This window comes from Erigeron canadensis, chromosome 7 (assembly GCF_010389155.1).
Source record: "Erigeron canadensis isolate Cc75 chromosome 7, C_canadensis_v1, whole genome shotgun sequence".
NCBI classification, from domain to species: Eukaryota; Viridiplantae; Streptophyta; class Magnoliopsida; order Asterales; family Asteraceae; genus Erigeron; species Erigeron canadensis.
In genome coordinates, this window is record NC_057767.1 from 5,809,499 (window position 1) to 5,836,061 (window position 26,563).

Consider the following 26,563-nt stretch of genomic DNA (forward strand, 5'->3'; position numbering starts at 1 on the left):
CAACCAAAACCCACGACAACAAAAACAAACCTTATCACACCCATAAACCTTATCACCTAATTTACCAATTTTGATATAGAGTAAATTACATTTTTTATCCCTGAAATTGGTACGTTTTTCACTTTTCATCTCTTAAGTGAAAAAATTACAATTTTGACCTTAAAGTTGGTAGATTTTTTCAATCATCTTCCCTCGCCAAACGTCGTTAAGTTTCAGCCGTTAAGTTGGACATGTGCAAAACACGTGAAGGACTGAAACTGCAAAAAATGACAAGTTCAGGGACGAAAACTGAAATTTACTTTTCTGTTGTCATCATCTTCATCTTCTCCGGCTAACTTTCGTCGAAAAATTCGCTGGAAAACTTAAAATGCCGATATCTCACTCGTTTCTTCGAATTAGACCACAAAACCACCACCAAACTTCTCAAAATTAATTTCCGCACGAATCATAACCAAAAGATTTGAGTTGCAGGGGCTTATCAGGCCTCCTGGTCCTTTCGTCCCTCTTTGCTCCCTCTTTATATATATTTCTAACTTTTCGATCTTATGTCTTTGCCTCATTGACAAAAACCGAACCCACATGAAGGTCTCTCCCCATTTTGTACTTTTCTTTTTGGTGCAGAGCTTATAGAATAATAAATGAGGCACACCATTGATATCTTAGTGAGGAGCACGTACACCTAATCCAACATGGACTTATTTGCGAAAGCAGAACTATTGCATTCTTGGAACAAGCTAAATCGTACAGAAATATTGCTCAAAATCCATGTTATGGGTATTTTGAGTTTTCTGACAAGTGTTGAATCTGAAATCTTTTGGTTAGGATTCGTGCAGAAATTAATTTTGAGAAGTTTGGTGGTGATTTCGTAGTCTAATTCGAAGAAACAAGTGAGATATCGGCATTTTAAGTTTTCTGGCGAATTTTCAGACGAAAGTCAGCCGGAGAAGATGAAGATGATGACAACAGAAAAGTAAATTTCGGTTTTTGTCCCTGAACTTGTCATTTTTTGCAGTTCAGTCCCTCACGTGTTTTGCACGTATCTGACTTAACGGTTGAAACTTAACGACGTTTGACGAGGGACGATGATTGAAAAAATCTGCCAACTTTAAGGTCAAAATTGTAATTTTTTCACTTAAGGGGCGAAAAGTGAAAAACGTGTCAACTTCAGGGACGAAAAGTGTAATTTACTCTTTGATATAATGTAATTTTTGAAATTTAAATGGTATACTTGTAATTTTATTAAAAAAATTAAATAAGAAATACATACAAATATTATCTTCGCTGTCATAATCGTATTATTTGAAAGTCATTAGTCATCGAAATATTAATTTTGAGATAGATTTTTTAAATATAAGTATTACATCCAGTGTGGGGAACAAAATTCTTTTGAAGGTCTATTTTCAATTCCCGAGCTAGGGCCCACCTCTTTTACATTCTCGAATATAAGTCTTATAATTAAAATTATAACAAACGACTTTTAAAATTGTCTCATTGCAAAAACAATTCTAGCTCCGTCTCTGCATAAACCTACTCTAGAGAAACATAAATATACGCCTAGATAGGAAGAAAAAAAAGGTCGGTATGAAAAGGAACAAATATTCACCAAATTTATTAAAACTTTTCTAACTCGTCAAACAAACATGTATCTGAAATATATACTTAGAGCGACCCAGTACCACTCGTCTGCCACTCGTTCGCCATGGACGGACGAGTTCACACCATTGGGTGGGACTCGTCCATGGCTCGTTCCGATGATCCGTCCCTCCCTTTCGTTCCTCCAGGGACGAGAGCTGTTGTTGTTTCTTTCTTTCTTTCTTTCTTTTTGAATTCTAACGGCTATATAAAAGGAAGAAGACAAAAAAAATTAACTTTATGAAATTGGCAAAACAGGTCCCTCTAACGGTCTTTTAGTCCTTTAATGTCTAGTTTTCCTAAAATCCTATATATACACTTCCATTTCATTAAAATTCATACTAGTCTTTCATATATCCTCTATACTTCTATACGCAAACACATTTTAGATGGCAAACATGACTGTCCATGATGGAAAAATGGTCATGCAGAGTCACATGCTTAACGATTACAGAAACAAGACTGAAGTTAACAATGTCATTCAGAGCATCAATTCCAATAAGGCGGCTTACATAGCCGAAATCGGACGACTTTAAGCTGAAGGTCGGAATCGTAACGTCGTCGAAGATGAGTGTCTTATTTATTTTCGATAGAAGATCGATTGGCTGAATCAAATTATTTTCTAGCTTACCGCTGCCACTACCACTTTAATTTCCATTCTAGACCACGCGTTATTCTGGCAAGGCTCTGTCGGTGGTGGTCGTCCTGATGATTATCAGAATGACCTTGGGGAGGAGTACGCATCTCCTAAATCCGGTGACGCTGCCTGGCCTCCTGGGCCATATCGATACATTCATCGCAACGACGACGACAATGCTGTGAATTCGGACTATTCTGAGTGTTAGTATTATGTTTTATAACTATTATGTTGTAGTATTATGTGTTTTATAACTATTTTGTTTAACAATAAAGAACTATCAAAAATATTTTATTACAATAATAGTATCATATGATATGCAATTCTAGCTTTCAAGTCTTCGTAACATGAATATGATGGATGAGATCATGAGAACAAGCTTTGTCAATATGCGATGTACCGGTTAGAAGAAAATAAAAATAGTAATAGTAATAAATAAATATATCATTAATAAGTGTCTGAATTCTGATTTGTGAAGAAGGTGTATATTATGTATCACACATGATGACATGAACATATCAAAAGTGTTTTTTTACCATGGGTTGATCTAAATTGTGTTTCACGGTTTCACCCGAAACTCAGTGTATTGTTTTTATATGTTTATCAGTTGATTAAGACATCTAACTACATATATGACTTTAAATCTCAAACACACCATCAATGAATTAATAGCATTTCTTGTGTTAACTAAAGAATGTGATATGTATTGTTTTCCAATGTCTATCATCAAATGAGACATTTATGATTTAACTACATATATAATATTAGAACTTTTTTTTGAAAGTCATATAATATTAGAACTTGAACTGTTGAACACACCTTCAATGAATTATTACTACAGTAATATGTGTTAATGGATGGGTCATATATGGGTGACCATCCACTGAAATAAAGGTATGTACGAATAACATAAAGTATAGTATAATTACTTTAAGTATTCAATATCAATATGCTAGCTAGCTTCTCCCAAGTAATTTCACAAGCAAATTAGCAAAACCTTAAAAGTTAATAATATAACATCCATCCTTATAGATACGATATCTTCTTCAAGTTCGTCTACTAATTAAGCCATTAGACTTAGACATCATAACTCTCTAATTTTTTTCTTTTTAGAAAATGACTTTACCTATCTTAAGTACTATCATATTAAAAAAAAAAAGTTAAATATTAAACATTTACATTTGATAAACATACATAACCCCCCCCCCCCTTTGAATTTTACATAATTCCCTCCCTAAAATATACATGTCTTATCTATGATAGGTACAACATGTTTTACCTAAGTTTTTTCCTTTTCTTTTGAACGACATTCTTATCTACGTCTACTCCTAAAATTACACGCATGTTTGAGATAAAACTCAAGATACTCGAAAAATCCATTAATATCCACCCTACAAATAGGGAATGTGAAATATTCGAACCCGGTAGATCCTTCCAAGATAAAAAACTTTATCAATGGGTCACTAACCACATTGGCTTTTGAGTTGTCGTTCATTTCCTTAGGATTTTCAAACCTTGGATTTGTCCAAATTCTTGACGAAATAAAGAGTCAAAAGAATGATGTCAATTATCCTTACAAGGGTTATAAAGACATCAACATTCTTAGTAAAACTGAGAAAACATCAATACTGACATGATTAATGATGTCGATTAAAGTAGACACTATAAGTGTTGGAAAGAGTTCGACTAAAAGAAAAAACGAGGAAGAACCATAATTAAAAATTAATAGTCTCTATAATTTGTCTCATGTGATAAGAATCTTCTTAACAACTTTTTTTTCCCTTTAGAATGACAATTGTATTAGCAACAAAAATTTTCGATCTAAAAATCGACCAAAATACATCAAGTCATTAAGTCATATCCATTGTAGTGGCCAAACTAGACTTTCCTTCTTACTACCAACATTTAATCCATAAAGTAAATTTTTTCACGTTTAATCCATAGTGGCCAAAATATATCATGAAAAAAAAATATCAGATGGATTATTGACTTTATGTTTATACGGTTTCTCTAAAATCAAAATTATTCACCACCAAGTAAAACAAATTTTTATGCCATTTTTAATATTTTTTATAATATAGTATAAAGAATACTTGTACCATCTTCGATATATGTACCAAATTTTTGTCCCATTTTAATTTTAATGAAAGACAACTTATTTACTATTTGAAATTTAGTATCACTTTTTAATTTTGACGAGAAAATTATTTATCCCTGAATATCACTCTATCATTTACCTGAAACGACACAACTCGATTTAATAGAAAAATAATGATTTTTTTTTTTACTTGATATACCCACTGCGCCGCAGTGGAAGTAACATGCTCCCTGGATCCGAGAATCCACATTGCGCCGCAGTGGGCACCAGTTCAGCAACACCAAAAATCGTTAGATGCTTAATCAAACTTACAGGCTACCAAAATCAAAACCAAACTTCATAACACAACATTTCTAAGTTCAAATAAGTTTTCGACTCAAAAATACGCAAGGTAAAAGTATCCATTGACCAAACATTCACTTTACCACCAAATGGGTCAATTACCCGAGTTGACATCTTACAAATGACGACGTACAAAATTAGAAATTTCGGCATGACCCATTCGTAAAATCATCATCCAAACCTGTTACGGATTATGAGTTTCTCCAAAACACGTTTAAACAAAATCAATACATTACAACTACAAAACGACCCATTTGAAATACCCAAAAACTCGAGTCCAACACTAGACATCATAATAATTCTCCAAAAAGACATAACAAGCGTACAAAGAGCCGATAGTTCAAAGGGGTCACTATGGGTCCTATTACCAATGCCATTATCCGCATTTAACCAAAGCAACCAATATCCATTAAGCATCTTTAACTTCAATCTTTACAATACTTACATTCTTCCGCATCCGGGACAACCTATAAAAGGGTAAACAACTAAAAAGTAAGCAAAGCTTAGTGAATAATCTTGCATACGTTTATACATACGAAGGAGGGCAATGCTCAAGGGACTGTTGCATATGGACTATGACACCGTCGTGTCATATCCATAATACTCACCCTTGGGCTAGGCATTACATGGATCCATATAAGCAAATGATTACCATCACAATCAAATATATCAATAAGAAATGCTCCACATGAGTCTATGGCCACCGATTAGGCCTGTAATCAAACTCAACCATAAACATGGGACTTAACGCCAAATCAAATACCACCATGGACTCACTCAACATGAATGGTAACTGACCCAAGGCATATATAAAAGTATGCAAGAAAACTCACCTCCTCCGCGAAAACCAAAATTATAAATCAAGAAGACCGCATGAACACAAAACATGTATGCTTCAACCTAGCAACAAATCACAACGCATATAGGATCATCAATCACATACTAGGCCATCTAGCCATAATCACTAACATTTCAACACCCAACCCATCATTTACAATCTTATATTAATCTTGGGTTGGTTCACATAACATGTATCTCTTACATCATTTTCAATTGGCCACGAGTTACTTTCGTATCAAAATTGTCATTAACATATTTGACCTAGCAGACTTCAAACAAGCATAACTCAAGTTCTACTTACTCTTTTTACTTGATTCCAGTGGCCAAATTTAGGTGACACATATACCTACCTTTTATCTTTAGTGACCAACATGTGAATTGTCCTTCAAAGGTGACTTCTGGTCGTTTTAAAAATCAAAACTGCTGCTGTTAAACAGCTTTGACCCTACTGCCTTCAAATGACCATAACTTGAGTTCTACACCATATTTTGACCTCATTCCAGTGGCCACTTCTTCTTAACACATTTTAGTACATTTTATATTCAGTGACCAAAACATGAATTAACTTGCAAGAATGTGTTTTACCCGTTTTAACAACAGACATCAGAATCATTTTTGCTGAAAGATCAGCATTGCAACACTGGATTCAAAAATTCATAACTAGAGTTCTACTTCGAATTTTGAACTCATTCCAGTGGGAAAATTTTGCTAACACAATAACCTACATTTTCTTTTTAGGACTCAACAAGTGAAAATGCTGTCATGAAGGTGTTTAACTCGTTTCAAACTCAGGGGCAGAATCTGTCCAGATTTCTTCTTACTTCCATTCATCAAAATCTATCATGCAACTCAATTAAAACCCTAATTTGATTAACTTACAAGAACCCTAATTCATATTATATCAATTTACTCAATATAAAGAAAACCCCCAATTTCCCCAATTCAATTTAATAATAAGAACCCTAATTTCTACAATAATTAAAACTATGATTAATAAGAAAATTACCTTAATGTTTCAAGAACAAAAATCATGAATTCAAGCCCTAATTTCTCCTCCTTCTTCCTCAAAATTTCAGCCACCACCACTAGGCATAAACTCCAATCCTTTAAATTTCTTAGATGTTATAAAATTATTGTTATTATTAATCTTTGATGGAAACTTGAATTGTTTGGAAGATTAAGCTTGGAATTAGATTGAAGAATAAGAAAAATTGAGGAGAATCAAGATAGTGGGGAGATGATTCAACAAGAATGAAATGGCTGGACATCCTTTCTACATGCCACGTCCCATAATATTTTTGGTGGGTAAAATACCCGCTATCCGTTAAAGTTCCAACTAAAACAATCCCATATTCAAAAATAAAATACTAGGAAACTATTTTAATGTCAAAACTATAATAGAGGTTAATTTTCATTGGCTTAATAATTTAGGATGTTACATTACCCAACGGGTGATGGTTCTCACAAGTTGATACCCTAACGTTAGTGAAATTGACGTAATCTTAACCACTGAATGAAAATTAAAGGCAAAATTTAAAGATTATCTTTGAATTTTGGACTTTGATTTTCATCTAAAGTAACTTGAGGGATCTCCACTCTTACCCTACAAACTTATTCAGATTTAAATTTAGAAAAATGATAAATTCCTCTAACTAAATAGCCTAATAATCTTCCCAAAACATTAAGAAGGTGACCTAAGATATCCGTTAATTTTTTTTTCCCAATCTTACTCCATGATTTTTTCACATGTTATCATCTCATTATTCGATAATTATTAGAATATTTGATTACGGGTTAATCATTTCCCTTAAATTGATGAAGTTTGGTATACCGATATGGTTTATTCATATCCACGTCTACAGTCATAATCAATTATTTAACCAAACTATTAAATATTACTCGTAATGATTAATGATTTAAAAGGATGAATTTTTCGTGTTCAATCAGGGAAAGAAAAACATTATTGTTCCAAAATGCCACACTATAACAAACGATAAGGACACCGTATTTGACCTTTCTAGACTCCATAATTCGGTGCCATTTTGTCATTTTGTCACTCATAATAAACTCATCTATGAAAAACAAACAACATAGAAGAAACACTTATACAAATCCAAAAAACAAAATAATAATTAAAAAAACACAACTTAAAAATTTTTCACTCTGTTCCAAGATTCTTCATGTTCCTCTTCTCTAAAAATAGTTAAAATTGCATTATTTGAAAACTTCTTATCTTTCTTTCACCATTTTTTCGTGTACTGTCATATCTGAATTTTGCAGGGAAAAAAAAAACAAAAATCTCTTATATTAAAAATTTGAATTCTTTTTTTCTGATTTTTCTATTTTGTACCTTTTTCTGACCTTTTTTCTTTGTGGGGTCTTTGAAATTTTCTTGACTTTTTTCTCCACTTTCTTGATTTTGGGCTTAACTTCATAAATATATATCTTTTTCTTGAAGAAATAAATTTATTTTCTTTTATTATTTTCTTGACCATCTTGTTATTTTGTTACTGTATTATCACTTCCACTACTGGTTTACAGTCTTTCCCACTTCAAGATTCACACTGGGTTTTTGCTTCCTACTAAAAATGTGAGCCTTTTTTTTTGTTTTATACATATATATATGTATAGCATATATTCTTTATGGGGTTTATAAAGAATCAAAAATTCTATTTTCTGGGGTTTATCAAAATGATAACTTGTGAAGTGGGTATGTGTTATTTTTGCAGATTAAGGGGTAAAAAGGTAATTTCACAAGATGGCAGGAGGAGGAGGAGGTGGTGGAGGAAAAGCTGCTGATGAACCAGCACCACACCCACCAAAAGACCAGCTTCCAAATGTTTCTTATTGTATCACAAGTCCACCTCCATGGCGTTAGTTTCTTTTCTTTCCTTCTGTTTTTCATTTTTACTTATTTGTTTATTTATTTGTTCTTTTTTTTGGAAATTAACTTATATATTTATTTATTTGTTAAAAATTAAGGATAAATTGATGTTTCAAGCTATGTGTAACAAAATTCCTATTTGTTATTCAATATTATATTATAAAATAATTTTAGTATATTCTGAGTGAATGTATGATTCTAAGTAGTTGTGGAAAAGGGTTTGTTAAGATTCTATATATTGTTCTTAGAATGTTGCTTTTAAGACACATTTTCTGTGAATATTTTTTTTAAGGTTACATTTCTCTTAATTTATTCTGATTCTTGTGCGCTTTTTCAGGGTTGACATTTACTTTCTTTTCTTTTCTTCCATTTTGTTTCATATATTATATACAGGTTTTAGTATATTCCATTTGATTTTATGCTTTACACTTTTTTAAGATTATGCTTTATTTCTTGAATATGGGAATTATATATGTCGGTCCGTCGAGGTCTTTCTGAAATCGGTTTCTCTATCTTTGGATATATTATGACGGTCTACATCTTACCTTTCCATACCCTGCATATATGTGGAATTGAGTAATCTTATTTTTTTTTCCTTCTTAAATATGGAAACTACTTGTTGAGTTTCAGTAGATTTAGATGACTTATGTAGCACTTATACCTTTTCTCCGACCTTTTGTTTACATGAAGGTGGTGTTTGAATGTTCATTTCCGTAGTGATTTTTGTGATTTGAAGTATCAAAATTGGATAGTTGGTTTAAGTATGAAGAGTTTTCTTACAACATTTTACCCGGTTCTCCAAATAATATTCTTTTTTTTTTTTTACCTTATTAGGCTACGATGACTAGTTTAAACATAATACAGAATACAGAGTATTATTTTGATGAAGACTGATAACTAATAATGACTTTAGTTTCTATCTAAAAGTTCTTGGAACTTTATTTCATTGATTTGACCATGTTTGTTTTTACTTAAAATAGACCTTTTTGGATATATCTGAAATTACCTACAAAAAGAATGAAGGTGGGAAAATCATATAAATAATCTACGCCGTGAAAATGTGCAATCATCTTGCTTTGCAATTGGTGGATTTTAATTAACTTATGGCATATACTTTTTGCAGCCGAAGCTATACTCCTCGGTTTTCAGCATTATATAGTAATGCTTGGTACAACAGTTCTCATTCCTACGGCTCTAGTTCCTCAAATGGGAGGTGGAAATGTAAGATATTTAAATGTAGTGTGGATAATATTCATTTTCGTATTAATGTGTTGCCATTGGAGAATTGAACAATACCAATGTTTATTTATTTTTATATGATCTTGTTAGGAGGAGAAAGCTAAAGTTATTCAAACTCTGCTTTTTGTTGCTGGATTGAACACGTTGCTGCAATCTCTGTTTGGAACTCGGTTGCCTGCTGTTATTGGGGGTTCATATACTTTTGTTGCCCCCACAATCTCAATTATCTTATCTGGCCGATGGAATGATCCAGATCCTATTGCGGTTTGTGAACCAAATTTTTCGAGTGTTTTGTATCATAGAAAGTATCACGAGAATGTCTAAATATCTAGCTAACTACAATTTTGGATTCATTCCTTGTTCAGAAATTCAAGAAGACAATACGTGCTATCCAGGGCGCTATGATTATTGCTTCAACGCTTCAAATTGTTCTTGGTTTCAGTGGCCTCTGGAGAAATGTTACAAGGTTGGTTTGAGATTCTAAAATCTATTCTAACTACTGGGGTGATTTTGTCCCATTTACTAAGAAATGGGTTGATTTGGGCAGTTTTTCTGCATCTAACAAGGTCAAACTTGTAGACTTTAAACACTTAGTTATGAAATGGGCAAGACGGGGGCAGAAATGACCCAAAGTGTGAATAACTATAAAAATGCTTTACAACCTCTCATTATTATGGACTGTTATTTCTTTATTATTATAACCAATTAATCATAATAATTATGTTAATTATCTATGAAGTTCAATAAATAATCAACAACAAAATGTTAGTAGCGAAACCTTGGCTCGACCTGTTTGACCAATATTTGTAGATATCTATGAAGTTCAAGAAATAATTAACAACAAAATGTTAGTAGCGAAACCTTGGCTCGACGCATTTGACCCGTATTTATAGATTACCTGTTTTGAGCCGCTCCGTTTGCCACGTCTAGTAATCTAACTTACTAATACTGTTGGCAATTTGATCCTTTAACTTGGTATCATTAAGTTCCGTAAGCTGTATTGGTTTAATGATCATTGAAATTCCAAGAAATCTGTGTCTTGGAAGTTGCATTTCATCTCACTTGTTAATTTCTTATCGTAGATTCTTGAGTCCACTTTCAGCTGTTCCATTGGTTGCTCTTGCCGGTTTTGGGCTGTATGAATTTGGATTCCCCGGGGTGAGATATTTCAAAACAATAAGTTGAAAAATCTGTCTTTCTCGGTTTCTCGTATGAGCGTATATATTTATCTGCTATTGTCTTTCAGGTCGCTAGATGTGTTGAAATTGGACTACCTCAGCTCATAGTGTTAATTTTTCTGTCTCAGGTAACCTTTTTAAGCCATAATATAAGCACAAGTAAAAATAGAAACTGATTATAATTTATATTGGATATATAGTACTTCATATTATTGGCAGTCACATAAATTGTTGAAACACGGTAATAACTTAGTACTGTGTGCTATATTTTATTTTATATCTATTATAGAGGTAGCTATTTCGTTACATTTTTTCCAGTAGATCGGTTGAGTTGGGGTGAAATTTTAGATCGGTTGATTTGGCATGAAATTTTAGTATTCTTTTAGCAAAAATGCTCATGGGTTTGCCCAGACTGACCCATATCATAAATTAGTTATTTTGACTTCAATAGGACATAACCTGCCCGCATATTTTGAAACCTTTATTTTTCTGCAAAGTTTATTCGAGATCATAAATCCTAATAACTTCTTTGACAATTTTGCTTTCTTGGTTGTGTGCAGTATTTAGCCCATCTAGTACATTCAGGAAAAGATATTGTTGATCGTTTTGCTGTTCTGATATCGGTTGCAATTGTTTGGATCTATGCTCACCTACTTACAGTTGGTGGTGCCTATAATCATACGCCACACAAGACCCAAAATAGCTGTCGGACTGATCGTTCTGGATTGATTGAAGCTGCTCCCTGGTTAGCTGTTGTTCCTTATTCCTTTAGTCATCATTTCAATGCCATGATAAATTCTGGTTGTTTGAATCTTTTTATATTTTTTTGGTGATTATTACTAAAGGTAGCAAGTTTGATCCCTCTGAAATGCTTGTATTTTGCTTTATTGTTAAAGGGTGTAATATGAAAGAAAAAGGTTTAAAAGGCAACGGATTAGATGGGTCGAAAATTTCCTGAAGTCTAATAGCTAATGCATGCGAATGGTTTATTCAAATGTTATGAGAACAATGTCGCTTATGCAATCATATTGGACCGTTGACAAACTAATCATTCGTATAAAAATTCACAAATTTGGACAAAAGTATTTTTGGCTGACCCAAGTTCTATTTATCTTGATTTCTTAGCCAAAATGGATAAGAATTCGTACTTGACTTTGTCATGCTATCAGGATTAGAGTTCCGTATCCCTTTCAATGGGGTGCACCCTCATTTGATGCTGGTGAAGCCTTTGCTATGATGATGGCTGCTTTTGTTGCTCTTGTAGAGGTCAGTTTTAATGTTTTTTCCCCCTCCCATTATGACTGTTAACTAGATGTGGCAATTTGAACCATTTACATCAACCAGGTTGATGTAAGTTATGGTTAGCTTGATTAATTAAAAATGAAATGAGTCGTAAGGGTCAAGTTGTCAAAACTCAAAAGTCACCCAAAATGCATTCAAATGCATACAACCTTATAAATAGTTTTTAACTGTCTAATAGTAAAGTTTTGAGGGCTCCAGCCTGACACATACTAAAAGTACTCTGTAGTTTGAAGCCGTTTGACCCACTAATTATCCTCCCAAACTATTAATTTACCCACACCACTGTTAACAGCATCTATTTAATGAATATTAAACACATTAGTCAAATCTAAATTTTTGGTTTTTGCTCCATCTTAAAGTAGAATAAATATCTTTACAATCTTTCCATTTTATAATCAGTCCACCGGCGGGTTCATTGCGGTTTCAAGGTATGCAAGTGCAACTCACATGCCTCCATCTATTCTAAGCCGCGGTATTGGTTGGCAGGTAAACTACCTTCTATTTCACATTTTTGATTTAGGCTATTTCAGGTCTAAGATATGAAGAAAAAAAACTACTTCTGGAGTAGGATTCTGTGAAAAGGGTAATAAAGGAAGCCTGTTTTGTTATTTACAAAGAGTACTCTCAACTCGAGACACTTGATAAATTAAAATACGACAAATAGCGTTTACCAAGTAGTATACTGCTATACCATTGTTTCATATTTTCATTTTGGGATGTTGCATGAAGTTTGCAATATTCTCAAATTTCCAAAGTTCAAAGTTAATAACTATATACCTGAAGATATTGATTGCAGTCCAATACGTTATCTATTGTCTTTCATTAGTGGACGACGTTTAAGGTATTTCACAAATAGTCGAACAATCAGTAATCATATATATCGGATCGTAAGTAGTTATGTTGGAATTCCCATACGATGCTTGAGGAAGTGCAAGTTTTAAGTTTAACATTTTTGACCTTTAATTCTATTCCAAACTAGTGCCTAAAACATGGCTATTGCTAATTGTCTTTGTTGATAGGGAATCGGCATTTTGTTGTCTGGAATTTTTGGAACAGTCAATGGATCTTCAGTATCTATGTAAGCCTCTCTACGCCTGGGTATAGTTTTTTGTTGCTTTGGTTGGCACTAGACCCATCTCATGATGTTTTTGCAGTGAGAATGCTGGACTTTTGGCATTGACCCGTGTGGGAAGTCGAAGAGTGGTACAGATCTCAGCTGGATTCATGATTTTCTTTTCGATTCTTGGTACGTTGTTCATTGAGATGACAAAATTTGTGGGCTGTCAAGTTAGGTAACTGGTCAAAACGGGTAATCGTTTGGTCCAGCTCGAAGTGCGCTTGGCTATTACAGTTCTTCTTTTTCTCAGGGTTTTTCTTAAAATAAGCCGTTTTTTAAGATCACAAAAATGATGTTGGTAAAGTAGATATTAATGATAAAATGATTTATGAGGTTTATGCATCAGAACAGTTTGCATGACTTTTGCCCTGATACATCCATTTGACTATTTTACAAATAGGATATTGCAAAATATACATGGTCAGCAATGTGTCAAAATGCGGGATTTTAGTATAGGTTGAAAAGGGTTAGGCCTGGTTGACACATAATAGCTTTCCTTAAAGAAAAGTTTTTTTTTCTCGATTTCTTCTATCTGATAAACAATTTCCTGAACTTGTATCAACACATTCATAAGTATATGGGTCAAAACATCAACCTCTATCATGGCAATGTAATTGACATTCAAGAAAGTATGTTAGCTGTGTGCATGGATATAATTATCAAACGGGTCATGCAGGGAAATTTGGAGCAGTTTTTGCTTCAATCCCAGCTCCAATCATTGCTGCTCTGTATTGCCTTTTCTTTGCATACGTGGGTAAGTTTAAATTTAAATCCATCAACCTTTAATCGTTTCGTTTGTATAGATTTTTATTTTCTTGAAAAACATTAATATCTGTTTGTAATTCTGCAGGCTCAGCTGGTCTAAGTTACCTGCAATTCTGCAACCTCAACAGCTTTAGGACAAAATTCATCTTGGGGTTTTCCTTCTTTCTGGGATTGTCTATACCCCAATACTTTAATGAGTATGAGGCTATTAATGGTTATGGGCCTGTCCACACATCTGCAAGATGGGTACGTGAAAAAACATTCATGTCTACATTATCACCCTATTTAATAAGCGACAATTTTGATCCATTAAAATATTAATGGGTCAGTTTAGGTTGTGTTTTATAGCAACAGAGTTAACTAAAGTAATTAGCACATTATCTATCTAGAAGTTTTTTTTGAATAATAACAGCCAAAGATTCTAGCAGGTCAAAGTCTCATATCAACCTGACTTGACCTGTTTTGACCCGTACAACCTGAACCTGCCACACATGACACAACCTATCAAAACCAGACTTCCTACTAAATTGCATCAGCTTCCCTAGTTTCCTTTTTAAGTATTTGCTTACCTAATTTTTATGTCAGAGTGAGCCTCTTTCTATGCATAGGCATTTCGCTTTGACCTAAACTGATGTCTCACTTCTTTTGAATTTGCAGTTCAACAACATGGTCAACGTTCCTTTCTCATCTGAAGCCTTTGTGGCTGGCATTTTGGCTTATTTTTTGGATAACACCCTGCACAAGAAAGATGGTGCTATAAGGAAAGATCGTGGCAGGCATTGGTGGGATAAGTTTCATTCTTACAAGGCCGACTCACGAAGTGAAGAGTTCTATGGATTACCCTTCAATCTCAACAAATACTTCCCATCTGTTTGAAGTCAAAAGAGTGCTACAAATTGCTTCATTGATGCTGTTTTTTTGTTAAATATGGAACTAGTCATATGCTAAAGTAGTACAAGTTCAAGTCAATCCTCAAATGATTCTTAGAAACATTTAATTAATTGTCTTTTGTTACTGTAAATTTGACGTGCAATATGGATGTTAAAGAGAGAGGATTGGTTTTGTTGCTATCAAAATCGCTTCCAAACTTTTGTGCCAGTTTTTGATTCTTCGATATGCACATGTGTTTGTGACAACTTCAACCTATCTACTTATGAATGGATGTGTATGGGTCGTGTTCGATATCACAAAGTTAAGCTGTTGGTAAACATTTTTGATAGGTTGTGTTTAATTGTTGCATTACTATGCTAGTGGAAGGGTCGGAAAATAAGTTTCTTTACAGTAAAAAGTGTCAAAAGACTCGACCTTTACTGTTGAAAAGGTTTATGCCAACATAGATGACACTTTCTGATCTTGTTTTGTTTTATCAGTTGTGTGCGCTTCAGCCTGTTCGGTTTCGGTGCCACACATTTTAAATGTGTTTTTTTCATTAGACGGGTAAATTTGTTTACAAAGTTTACTGGGGTAAGCTCCTTTACCAGAACAAAAAAAAGTAAAGAATTTTGATGCTGATAACATGATATGAATAGAAGGATATCACTATAGGGTGACGTATTTTGGCCCATTGAGCTCGACTATGATAGTTAAATCGCTAGGTACGGTTTGGGCCGGTTAGACTGGAGTTTGTCAAGCTTTTGACATACAATAATAAGTTAGCATGTTAGATTGGTCACTTTATGTGGGGATATTGGAACAAATTTAGAAGGAAAGTGAACTTTATGCTTAGAATTACGGAGGCATGTTATGCATGAGCATCTTAGACATGTTCTCAATAACTCACTAAAAAGCAAAAAATCCAGCATAAAGTGTTGAGAATATTATTAGAGCAAAGTTTCTTATGGAAAAAGGTGATAAAGTGAATGAGCAAATGGAATTTCGAGCTGGGTATGTAACAAACTAATCATATAGGAGTGCCTAATGACTTCATTTGTTTCAAATTTCTTTTGTTTTTCCATTTTGTGAGTTATCATTTATACATGTTTATATTTATATAAAGTAATATGGCTTGTAAGTATATACAACTTCAAGTTAACTCTAGGTACCTGCCTAAAACAACACATGATTGATAGATGACATTGTTATGCGGTATAACTAAACAAATGATTCCGGATCCAAAGGCTGGTTAGCCGTTGTAGGTCGTTATAAGTCCCAGTCGTGAATTTGTGTGGTGAAAAATACTAATAACATTGGTTATCATTGAGTCCATATATTTCTTTCTTGTATAATTCTTACTTTATCAACCACCAATTGATGAGGAAAAAAAAAAGGAGCATGTAAGTCAACAAGTGCTCAATACTACCTTTAGAATCCTTCAATGTGTAGGTGTAAATGTTGGCTCAATGATCTCAAAAGTGTTTGGTATATATGCTTTTCATGGACCATTCTATTACATCACTCATTATAACGTTATAGACTAGATTTCCTTTTGATGAAAAGGAATGAGTAAATCATAATTGGGCCCATTTCAAAAATATTGAAAATAACCCATCATCTCTATTGTTATCAAGAATATTATTTCACATTGTTGTCAAGAATATTTGGTGTGGTTACATATATCAAGTTGTAAACTTGTAATCTTTGAGTTATGGCACTGAGGTGCAAACTTGAGCTTCGAATTGGTGGCTCTAGATGGGCTAGATGTACGGGTCGAATAATCGGTTTCAACTTGAACTATAAGGGAGAGCATTCAACATATCCAGATTACTACTCTTTTTTTTAGTATACAAATTACTACTTACTAGTTCAATTTTCTTCCTAGAACCTTAAATGTATTAGTTAATTCGCCATCCAGAAATGGCAATCAATTGAAGTTTACCCCAAAGGTTATTAAAAGTGTGTAGTATTAAAATTCTTTCACAGGCAAAAACAAAAACACTTGGAGGTTCAAAAGACAAAACAGAAAGTTGTGTAATATAGAATATTCTCACAAGCAAAAACAAAAATAAAAATGAATGGCACAATATAAAGGGATGTTGACAATAATATTGGCATTTGTTCTATACAACTTTTTAGTTTTATTATTTTTTACCTATCAGATAAAGGAAAACGTTGTTTATGAGTCATTTTGGACAAGAACATATCACTCACGTTACGATTTTTTCTCTCATTGAGTCGATTACTTCAATATGGTATTAACCTATCTAGTCGACTTCGGGCTCTCAGGGAAGAAGGCTATGTTCAATCCCGGACATTTTGTGGGTCTTATACTATTAGAATTTGTTGCTATGTTAAATAGAATTGTCAATACTCAGGCGCAACCCGAAACTCGATTTAAAACCCAGCAAAAAAAAATCAAGTTAGTGTTGTAAAATCTCGACCCGTCAACCCATCTAATCGCTAACTTGATTTTTCGGGCGAGCATTAGGCAGATCGACACGTGAACCCGTAAAAATTTAAAGTTATACAACTTTTTTTAATAGGTCGACGCACCAAACATTTGACTTGCCAACTCGCCAATTCACAATCCATTTGACCTGAAATCAAACCACCAACCCACGAACCAATAACCCATATGATTAGTTTGACCCGATATCAACTCGCCAACTCAAAACTCAACTGTAAATTTAACTTTTTCAAGGTTGGTGGGATGATTTCGGGTTGATGAGTTGACAGTCTGAATTAATATTTTTAACCCATTTAACCCACGTGACCCAAAACCAACTCATTTGACATGTTAATCTGTCAACCCACTTGATCCGAAACAACCTATTTGACCTACTTGAACAAAAGTAATCTACCTAGAAGGATAAACATTAAACTTACTTTACCCAAAATAACCAATTTGACTTGTTAACCCGCTAACCCATGTATTAATTCGGTTAACTCGGTAGACCCGGGTCGGGTCTAGGTGGATATTTGTGACCTGAAAGTTTTAGTGGTTTGGGTTAAGGTCAGAAAATTTAAACCTGTTAACATGACTGAGTCAAGCTAAATGACAACACTATTGACAACCCTAGCTAATAGGTATGTACTTTTTCTTTTTGTTATTAAATTTATTATTCCTCGCACGTAAATAGATAACCCAGTAACTATTGTATTTTTGTTTTTACTGAAATCAACCATCTTATAAAAATTTTTAATTTTTTTCAATTTGTTTTTTTAAAAGTATATAAACTTATGTACTTTTATTAATTTTGTTTATTAGTATAAACCATTAGTCATTTGGTCATGTTCTTTTGATATTTTAATTAAATTACGGTTACAAGTAAATAACCCAAAATCACATTGTTATATATTAAAATCTCATGTTTATAGTTAAAAGTAAAAGGTTCAACCATAGGCTAAGTAAGCTAACTCAAAAAAACCAATTTTTAATATCCAAATTTTATGAAATCTATAGACTAAAAAAACTTTATTTTTCAAAGCATAACGTATACTACTATTTCTTTTTAATTAAAAACAATTATATTATGAACTTGTACATTAAAATTAGAAGACATGTTTTTTTAATAAGTGGTTCTAAAAATAGATATTTCGTATATTGTATATTTTATTTAATACAATTAATAAGTTACCATGTTTATTATCTTTTAGTTGATTTTGTATTTCAATGGCTAGGATAGAATTATGATTTATTTTGAATGTCTTAGATCATAAATAAACATTGTTTTTTTTCTCTTAGCTCTACCAACAATATATATATAATAACAATAACAATCAAATCATAGATGTTAAAAAAAAAAGAAAAAAAAATATAATAATAATAATAGGACATTGATTTTTTTATTTAAAAATAGTCATTTGAATTCCCCGTTAAGTAGTTTAAAATTGTTGATATTGACATACTATGACATTTAGTTCACAGTTAATTGAGAATAATAATAATAATAATAATAATAATAATAATAATAATAATAATAATAATAATAATAATAATAATAATAATAAACTTATATAATATCAATTTTTGAAAAGGAAAAGTTGTTGAATACCACCCAGTACCCACTAGTTGGTTTTGGTCACGATTTTACCTAAAATTTTGGTATTTATTTCATTTTTATATATTGTACTCATTTGAAAACATTAACTGCTGTACAGATATACTCGTATTTGTATAATTTAATATATAAAGTCGAAATTAGTTATATTATTTTTTATCCTGTTGTTAAATGGGAACAGTACATTTAAGATGAGAAGCTGTATTTCATACCAACCAGTGTACACATGTCTATAAAAGGCCAATAATAATAGTATTATATTACGAGTATGTTATTAAGACTATTTATTTACTTATAATAAAGTATGTGAGTTATATGCTATAACTATCATTGAATATTATCTACACAATATTTTATTTAAAGAATAATGCTATAGAAGCTCTGTATCAAGAATTTAGGTATTTTTTTTTGTACCTAAAACTTTATTTTTAATCCTAAAATTCATGAATGTGAATTGTGAAGTCACAAATTCAATTTATGGTGAAACTTGGAGCATGACATATATTTTTTTTAATGAATAAAAACAATAAATAATGAATTAATAAGACAACTTGAGCAGATGCAAGAATATCAAACGTGAAAAAACTGATATGCTTAAAAAAACATTTGGAGATCTTCAACCAACATATATTAATTATGTTAAATGTTGAATAAATCATTATGGTTTCACTTAACGTGCATAAAACTATTGTATTTATATCAAAAATCTACCTTCTGAATTTTATGGTAAATGTACAACTATTTAATGCATCTTAACGAAAACTCTTAAAACTTCGTTAGCAAAACCCATTATTTAACGTGCATAAAACTATTGTATTTATATCAAAAGTCTACCTTCTGAATTTTATGATAAATGTACAACTATTTAATGTATCTTAACGAAAACTCTTAAAACTTCGTTAGCAAAACCCATTATTTATACGAACATAATACCCGCGCGTTGCGGCGGATTTTTGGTTTAGGAGTGACAATTTGTTATAAGGGTAAATATGGTAATTAGTGTTTTAGTGTGTGGAGAGGCATTTTGAGAACCATAATATGGTGAAAGGGGTTTTTTGACAAAAATAAAAATAAAATATATACTTAATTTCTTAAGACATATTGTAAATAAAAACTCAAAATGCTTTATAAAGAAGCAAAGATTATACATACACTAAATAATGTTGTAGTGTGTGGAGAGACACTCTGGGAAACATAAAAATGTTAAAAAGACATTTTAAGAACAAAAAATATGCTTGAAGTCTTAATCTAATTATCTTTATAACAGGTTAAAGAAATATAAATATAGATAGATATAGAAAAGTTATGGAGCAATTTTAGGAATATTAAGAAAAATGCTTAATTACTTAAAATAGGAATTTAATATGCATTATAAAGTAGTATAGATATAGATAGTCAATAAAAAATAAACACATAAAACTAGCATACGCTAAGTGGTATAATAATGCTAAACAATACCATAATCGACATCTTGCTAAAAAAATTAAGTGGCTACATCGACCCTAAAATTACAAAGATCAAGGATGTGAGAATCTAATTTATTTTTTCAAAACAATTTTTATTAATCAACTAACCAGGAGCTAGATAAATTAAACCATTACATTACAAACATACAATCGAATTATTATTCAGGCAATTTACATAACTAAGCAAAACTATTTTTTAAAAGCCTTAAGCCCCAGTACCTAAAAAAGCCCTCAAAAGTCAAAAACCCTCTCCAAACACACCCTTAGTCTTACATCTTTATCTACCGTTCTACACTAATAAAATAATCACCCTCTTAACTCATTAAACATAATCGCTTTGAATGAAATACTTGATTTAAAAACGATTAATTTCAAATTTTCCACACTAAGATATAAAAAATACGAAACATACAACCTAAGATTGAGCGGAGTGGGGGTGACTCTCGCCCCTTGTCACCCAAAGTCGCTCCCCACACCATCCCCCTTGACTGACTTTTCTCTCGCCCGACCTCCACAGCTTGCTCAAAGAGGCTTTGACCCGCACGAAGACCGAGGAACTTGTGGATTTTTTTTTCTTTTCTCCTTTTCTTTTATCTATTTTTATTGTGTGTGTGTGTTGGGGGGGGGGGGGGGGTTTAGAAGTGAAACATGTCACAAGTCGTCCACCCCTTAAAAACTCACCCATTTTCACCTTTTTTGAAGGGCAACTATTTTTACCCCACATGTCACATGCACAAGTCACCCCTCCTCCCCTTCTTCCCACTCCATTACCATATAATATAATTAACGTAGTTGGCTATACAATTAAAATATTAGTCAAAGATGGATGAACGTCAAAGACGACTAGATGAGTAAGAGAGAGGTCAAAGCAACATAGTATACAACGTTTGTTACTGAGTTCTGTGAAGTAAAATTGAATTTAAAAATCTCGGATACACGACCTGCCAGAACCCGCATGGCCGCATCTTGGGTGGATCTCTTCATATTGATTCTCTTTCGATGGCTTTTAATAGAAACTAAAAGTTGGATACAGTATAATTTTACTAGTATGAGATAGAATTTACACACATAATTTATAGAATAGATAATCTTAAGTGACTATAAAAGACTGTTTGGTTCTCATAATCTATAGAAATCCGATTGAATAAAATTTATAATTTTTAATGTTAGCCTAACATTACAAGGAAATTCAAATTCATTTTTATCAAATTTCGATAAATTTTGAGAATAAATGGCCCCTGAATATCATTTCATAATGTAGGTTTTTCTTATTATAATTCACCCAATTAGTGTAAAGCTGAGTGTTATTAGCCAGACTATACCAGCAAACATCAAAGGTATCTAGGTATATTATGTTCGAAAAAGTAGATCTCTCAAAGTGGATATGTTCATTGATTCCTTAATAATTGTTTTCAAACTAATAAAATGGCAAAAATATAGGCACTTTTAAGAAATAAAGTTTAATTTAAACTATTAAAATAATGTAAAACTTATGCTTGATAACTAACACATACATATATGGTGTATGTTTTATTAGTAAGTCAAATCTTAATCTTAATATATATTATAAAACAGTTGAACTGATGACTTATTAACCAATCAAATCGCTCAATTTCATCAAATTGACTCTTGCTTATGTAATCATTTAGATTAACTATAAATTAAAAATCATAATAATCATTATCCAAATATATTATTATATTAGTATTTATATTTATTTGTATAAAAAATCTCATTAATTTATATTTTTTTTATTTTTCATCAACAATTTATACTTTTTAGCTCTGAATACTTAATTTATATTTATTTTTAGTCATCAACTTGAGAAGATTTTTTAAATTTTTTAAAAAAAAGTTACAAAAAGTATTTATATTTAATTTTTAAAGTTACAATTGTCACTCAAACTAATAGTCCTAATTGTATCAAACAATATGAAAACAATTCTAATGGTTATCTAATTATCATAGGACAGTGATTAAAACAAAACATATTCATGTTATCGGTCGCATCATGATTAAACACATATACATATACTTGAATGTCAAGTACAAGATCACAAGTATGCTTATATTTTAATTCTTAATTATCTTTCATAATAATATCACATCAAGAGTACAATGAGTTTCAAACAATTATATAATAATGAAATTATTGTTGCATGTACCTTTTGTAATAACTACAACAAACACTTCCATCAATATGTCTCAGCTAAATAATGACAGTGACGAATCTGTGGTTATTGTACTACTAAAAACCATATATTTTCAAAATTATAAGCTTTTATGAATTAAATGTATCAAGATCTAATATCGATAATATCATAAACCCTGTGTCCAGTGTCGGACACGGATCTAAAATCTAGTAGTGCTCTAAACGAATATTTTATTTTCGTATATCTTTATTAATTAAATTAAATAAAAAGAAAGATCCAGACTCACTTGTATTCGAAATTTAATCGGTTTAAAAGAGACTCGTGGCGATAATCATGCAATGACATGGATCTCAACTCAAGTTTTACATTACAAGTGTTGAGACTCTGCGCAGGGTTGGGTAGTGTACTTGTGTTGTATACTTGTATGGACAACATTGTTATATATATATATATATATATATATTTTCAAACATTCATTCAGAATACGATATTGGGGAAATCTTACCGTATAATGGTGAAACCTTTCACGTACCTTAAACAACGATATGTTGACCATGAGCCGTTACAAATATTCAGATGAAAAAACCATCAAGTTTTGTCATCCCTAAAGATCAAACTCAAAATCTTGAATAAATCTAAAAGTATGTCTGATCCGTTGAGCTCACCTTCATTGGCTATATAACATATATTGTGTTCCAACAATGGGTATGACTTATTAGTTTGCTATTATCGAGCTTAATTATCATTATTAATTTATTATTGATTTTTATTGGTATTGTTATTTACCTATCTCGTGTAGTAGTGATTAAAATAAATATGTTACCGGTTGTATGAGTGGAGGATATGGATGAGCCATTTTTTGTTTTCTATCATTATTGAGAAATAATATATGTGTACGTTTAAAGTATAGGTTCAAAAAATATACTATTTAATACATATAAAATATGGGGAAATGTTTGGTAAAACATGTCGTACCTATATTAAGTAAAGTAAGGGGAACTATGTAAAATTCAGGGAGGTTATGTATGTTTATCAAATTCAAAGGTTTAATCTATAACATTTTTTAATATGACAATACCTAAACTTAGATAAAATCTGCAATACAGATAATTTTCCCATAAAGTATATGATACATGATTTTTTATCTTTAAGTTGTTGCGTAATTCTTTATCTGCTAGGTAAAGACAATTTTACCATATATCTTAGGTACATCGATCATTTTTCATTATGATAGTTTTTTAATAATTTCTTTATCATTTTTCCAGTCAGACTTAGTAATTTACACAGAAATAAAAAACAAACGGGCAATAATTAGTTCCATCGTCACTCTTTTATTTAATAGCGAAACTAAGTTTTTTTATTTTTTTACTTTCTAAGAAGATTCCATTGTATTTCGGTTTCATTGATTCGAATGACTTACAAGATACCTTGTTTAAATGTCTAACCGGTAAACCGGACATTATCTTAACGATTAATTGTTGCATCATTTCTCTTCTATATATCCAAATATTTCTAGATTTACTAATGTTAGAGATTGAACCGAACTTCTAGTAGAAAATGATCATAGATGGAACGTATCAATCAGAGATTTTGAACACTATTCGGTTATTATTTTGATGGAAAAAATGAATCATATCAATATATATCATATACAAAACAAAGGAGTCAAGGTCTATGGAAACGGGACGAATTTATTAAGATGGTTTACAGAAATCGTCCACATGAAGGTGTTGATTTTGACCACATAAGTTCACAATAGTCAAACTTTAAGCCCATATTTTCAATATGCATTTAAGAAGACGGTGGAAAAAAATATATAAGCTTGCATTTAATACGAACGAGGCCGTCGTCAGTCAACTCAAGATTATTACATGTATACGTTGTTATTTGTTAACATGATAAATTCGATTTCGATATATCTAGAGATAAGTTTTCTATAAAGAATGAAGCCAAATGATAAAATTGAAAATAGAGATGATGAAAATGTTGTAGCCATGTTATTGAAATAACATTTAAGAAAAGGTAGATAAATAAGGAAGAAACTATCACCATAAAAAGATTTGTTTTTCCAGGTCTTAAATTTGAGTCATATTATATGTACCTGGGGGTGGTATGTACTAATTTTTATGTTAGTTCTTTGTGGGTTTTTCCTTCCACATTTCTAGGTAATTGAGGTTTATCAAAAGGTTCAAATGGGAGAATCTCACTATAGGTGAGATAAAATCATGTAGTACAACATGAAAACCTAATATTTTTGTTACATGTGAAATTTATTGAACACATTAACCTCTTTAGTATTAAAACAATTGAATACTTTGCCTAAACCACTTAGACTAGGACGTGTCTTATTAGTGAGTTTTAATCATAGTATGGGAAGAATTAGAATTTTCATGATGTGTTTGGTTGGGCAAGTATATGTATACTTTTATACAGTATATTTATACAGTATAAAAGAGGAACCACCACTCCAAATATCAAATTATAACTCTGAACTATCATAAATAACCATTTTCCCTTATATATTAATTTAAACATTCCAATTTAATATACATATAATACCCTTAATGAAATAATTTACAACATAATCCCCTAATCCTTAAAATAACTACATACACTAACATCAATTGCTTTTACATTTATCACTATTGCCGCCCCACCACTCGTTACCGCCACCACCTGTCGCCACCGCCGGCAACACCCGTGCCTCCCCCCCTATCACTATTACCGTCACATTACGCGACATATGACTCGTTTATATAAACTTGGAAAGGATTCTATGAAAGTTGACATATTATCATCCTTTATTATTTCATAATCAAGCATAAAGCAAACACAATCCTCAAGTTCAAACTTGAACGAAAAGAACACTAAAACTCAACTCAATTGAGTCCAAACCAATTACTCGTTTAATATTGAAGGGGATTAAGATCCCCTAAAGTTGATCCGATTTTATAGATAAAGTTGGATAAACTATAACCATTAGATTAAATCAATGGTTAAAATTAAAATTTGATGTTTAAATATATAATCATTGGATTTAATCCAATTTAATCCAATGGTTAAATCTTAGATACAACATAACTAGTCTCGGGTGAATCACACGCATATGTTTAATTTATTCTAAAATTTTATTTCGATCCTCAATAAAAGTTCACACGTACGTCTTAATAAAAATATAACAAGCCTGATGAATCAATGTCTAGTAGGAAAACGTAGAAACAACGGGAAAGATGTAGTGAAAAAAAAAAAAATGTAAAAGAGAATAGAATGTGGCACATGATGATGTGGCAGTCACAGTAAAGGTAGCGTATAAGTACAGAATACATACAGAAAATTGAGTAGTACTCGTAGTAGTATATTTATGGAACAAGTGGGCAGGCTGCTTTTTATTCATGACCTCAGAAAATGCACCGATTGCTGTTGCATCACGCAATCAGTCATTCTCATTCATGCCTCTTTACTACCTTAATTATTTTTTTTTTAGACGTAAATTTTTGAATTTCAACCCGATATTTTATAGAAGTAAAATCTCAGCAAACCTCCCTGTCAAACCACTAGCCCGAATATTTATCCGCTTGTATAGATATCTATGATCATGATAAGTTTAATCAAATTTCCGAAATTTATATAATTGAGACACAAATAGCGTTACTCTAATTTTTTACAGGCCACATACCCCGACCACGAAATGTTCGGTAACCCGACCACCCTTCTTTAGGAGCGACAGTCGCTCCTAAAGGGTCGACCCATTTATTGCTCGCGGATACCTATGCATATACCCGTTGGAACCGTTGACCCGTCAAACCACTCTTTAGGAGCGACTGTCGCTCCTAAAGGGGTGCCTCGAAAATATTAAAACCGATCCATCCCCTTATTCATTCCCTTCTCCCTTTCTCTTCTCCATTCCAACCGATCCAACCCCCCTCTCCCCCATATTTTCCGGCCAAGATATTCCGGTGAGGCTTTAGGAGCGA

At 32.0% G+C, this 26,563-nt stretch overlaps 1 protein-coding gene and 1 long non-coding RNA gene across 2 annotated transcripts; one reads left to right on the top strand and one right to left on the bottom strand.

Annotated features, from left to right (window-relative positions):
- Positions 1 to 4,868: 4,868 nt before the first annotated feature.
- On the bottom strand, positions 4,869 to 5,527 carry LOC122608458. Its single transcript, XR_006325225.1, has 2 exons — positions 5,362 to 5,527; positions 4,869 to 5,176 (listed from the first exon to the last, which is right to left on the bottom strand). It is a non-coding gene; the product is annotated as an uncharacterized LOC122608458 (long non-coding RNA).
- A 2,501-nt stretch (positions 5,528 to 8,028) lies between these two features.
- LOC122607400 (nucleobase-ascorbate transporter 6-like) lies at positions 8,029 to 15,132 on the top strand. Its single transcript, XM_043780365.1, has 15 exons — positions 8,029 to 8,139; positions 8,279 to 8,422; positions 9,557 to 9,654; positions 9,763 to 9,936; positions 10,038 to 10,138; positions 10,755 to 10,830; positions 10,919 to 10,978; positions 11,411 to 11,595; positions 12,020 to 12,116; positions 12,552 to 12,638; positions 13,172 to 13,230; positions 13,307 to 13,398; positions 13,946 to 14,023; positions 14,120 to 14,280; positions 14,692 to 15,132. The coding sequence occupies exons 2-15, from the start codon at positions 8,308 to 8,310 to the stop codon at positions 14,908 to 14,910; spliced, it is 1,602 nt and encodes a 533-aa protein (XP_043636300.1). The 5' UTR covers positions 8,029 to 8,139; positions 8,279 to 8,307; the 3' UTR covers positions 14,911 to 15,132.
- The last annotated feature ends 11,431 nt before the right edge of the window (positions 15,133 to 26,563 follow it).

Bases quoted from the DNA above. Each gene is read 5' to 3' on its own strand.
- LOC122607400 (XM_043780365.1), top strand. From the start codon at position 8,308: ATGGCAGGAGGAGGAGGAGGTGGTGGAGGAAAAGCTGCTGATGAACCA. The intron at 9,937-10,037 runs GTTTGTGAACCA...TTCCTTGTTCAG, and splicing joins ATGATCCAGATCCTATTGCG to AAATTCAAGAAGACAATACG. The intron at 14,281-14,691 runs GTACGTGAAAAA...TTGAATTTGCAG, and splicing joins TCCACACATCTGCAAGATGG to TTCAACAACATGGTCAACGT.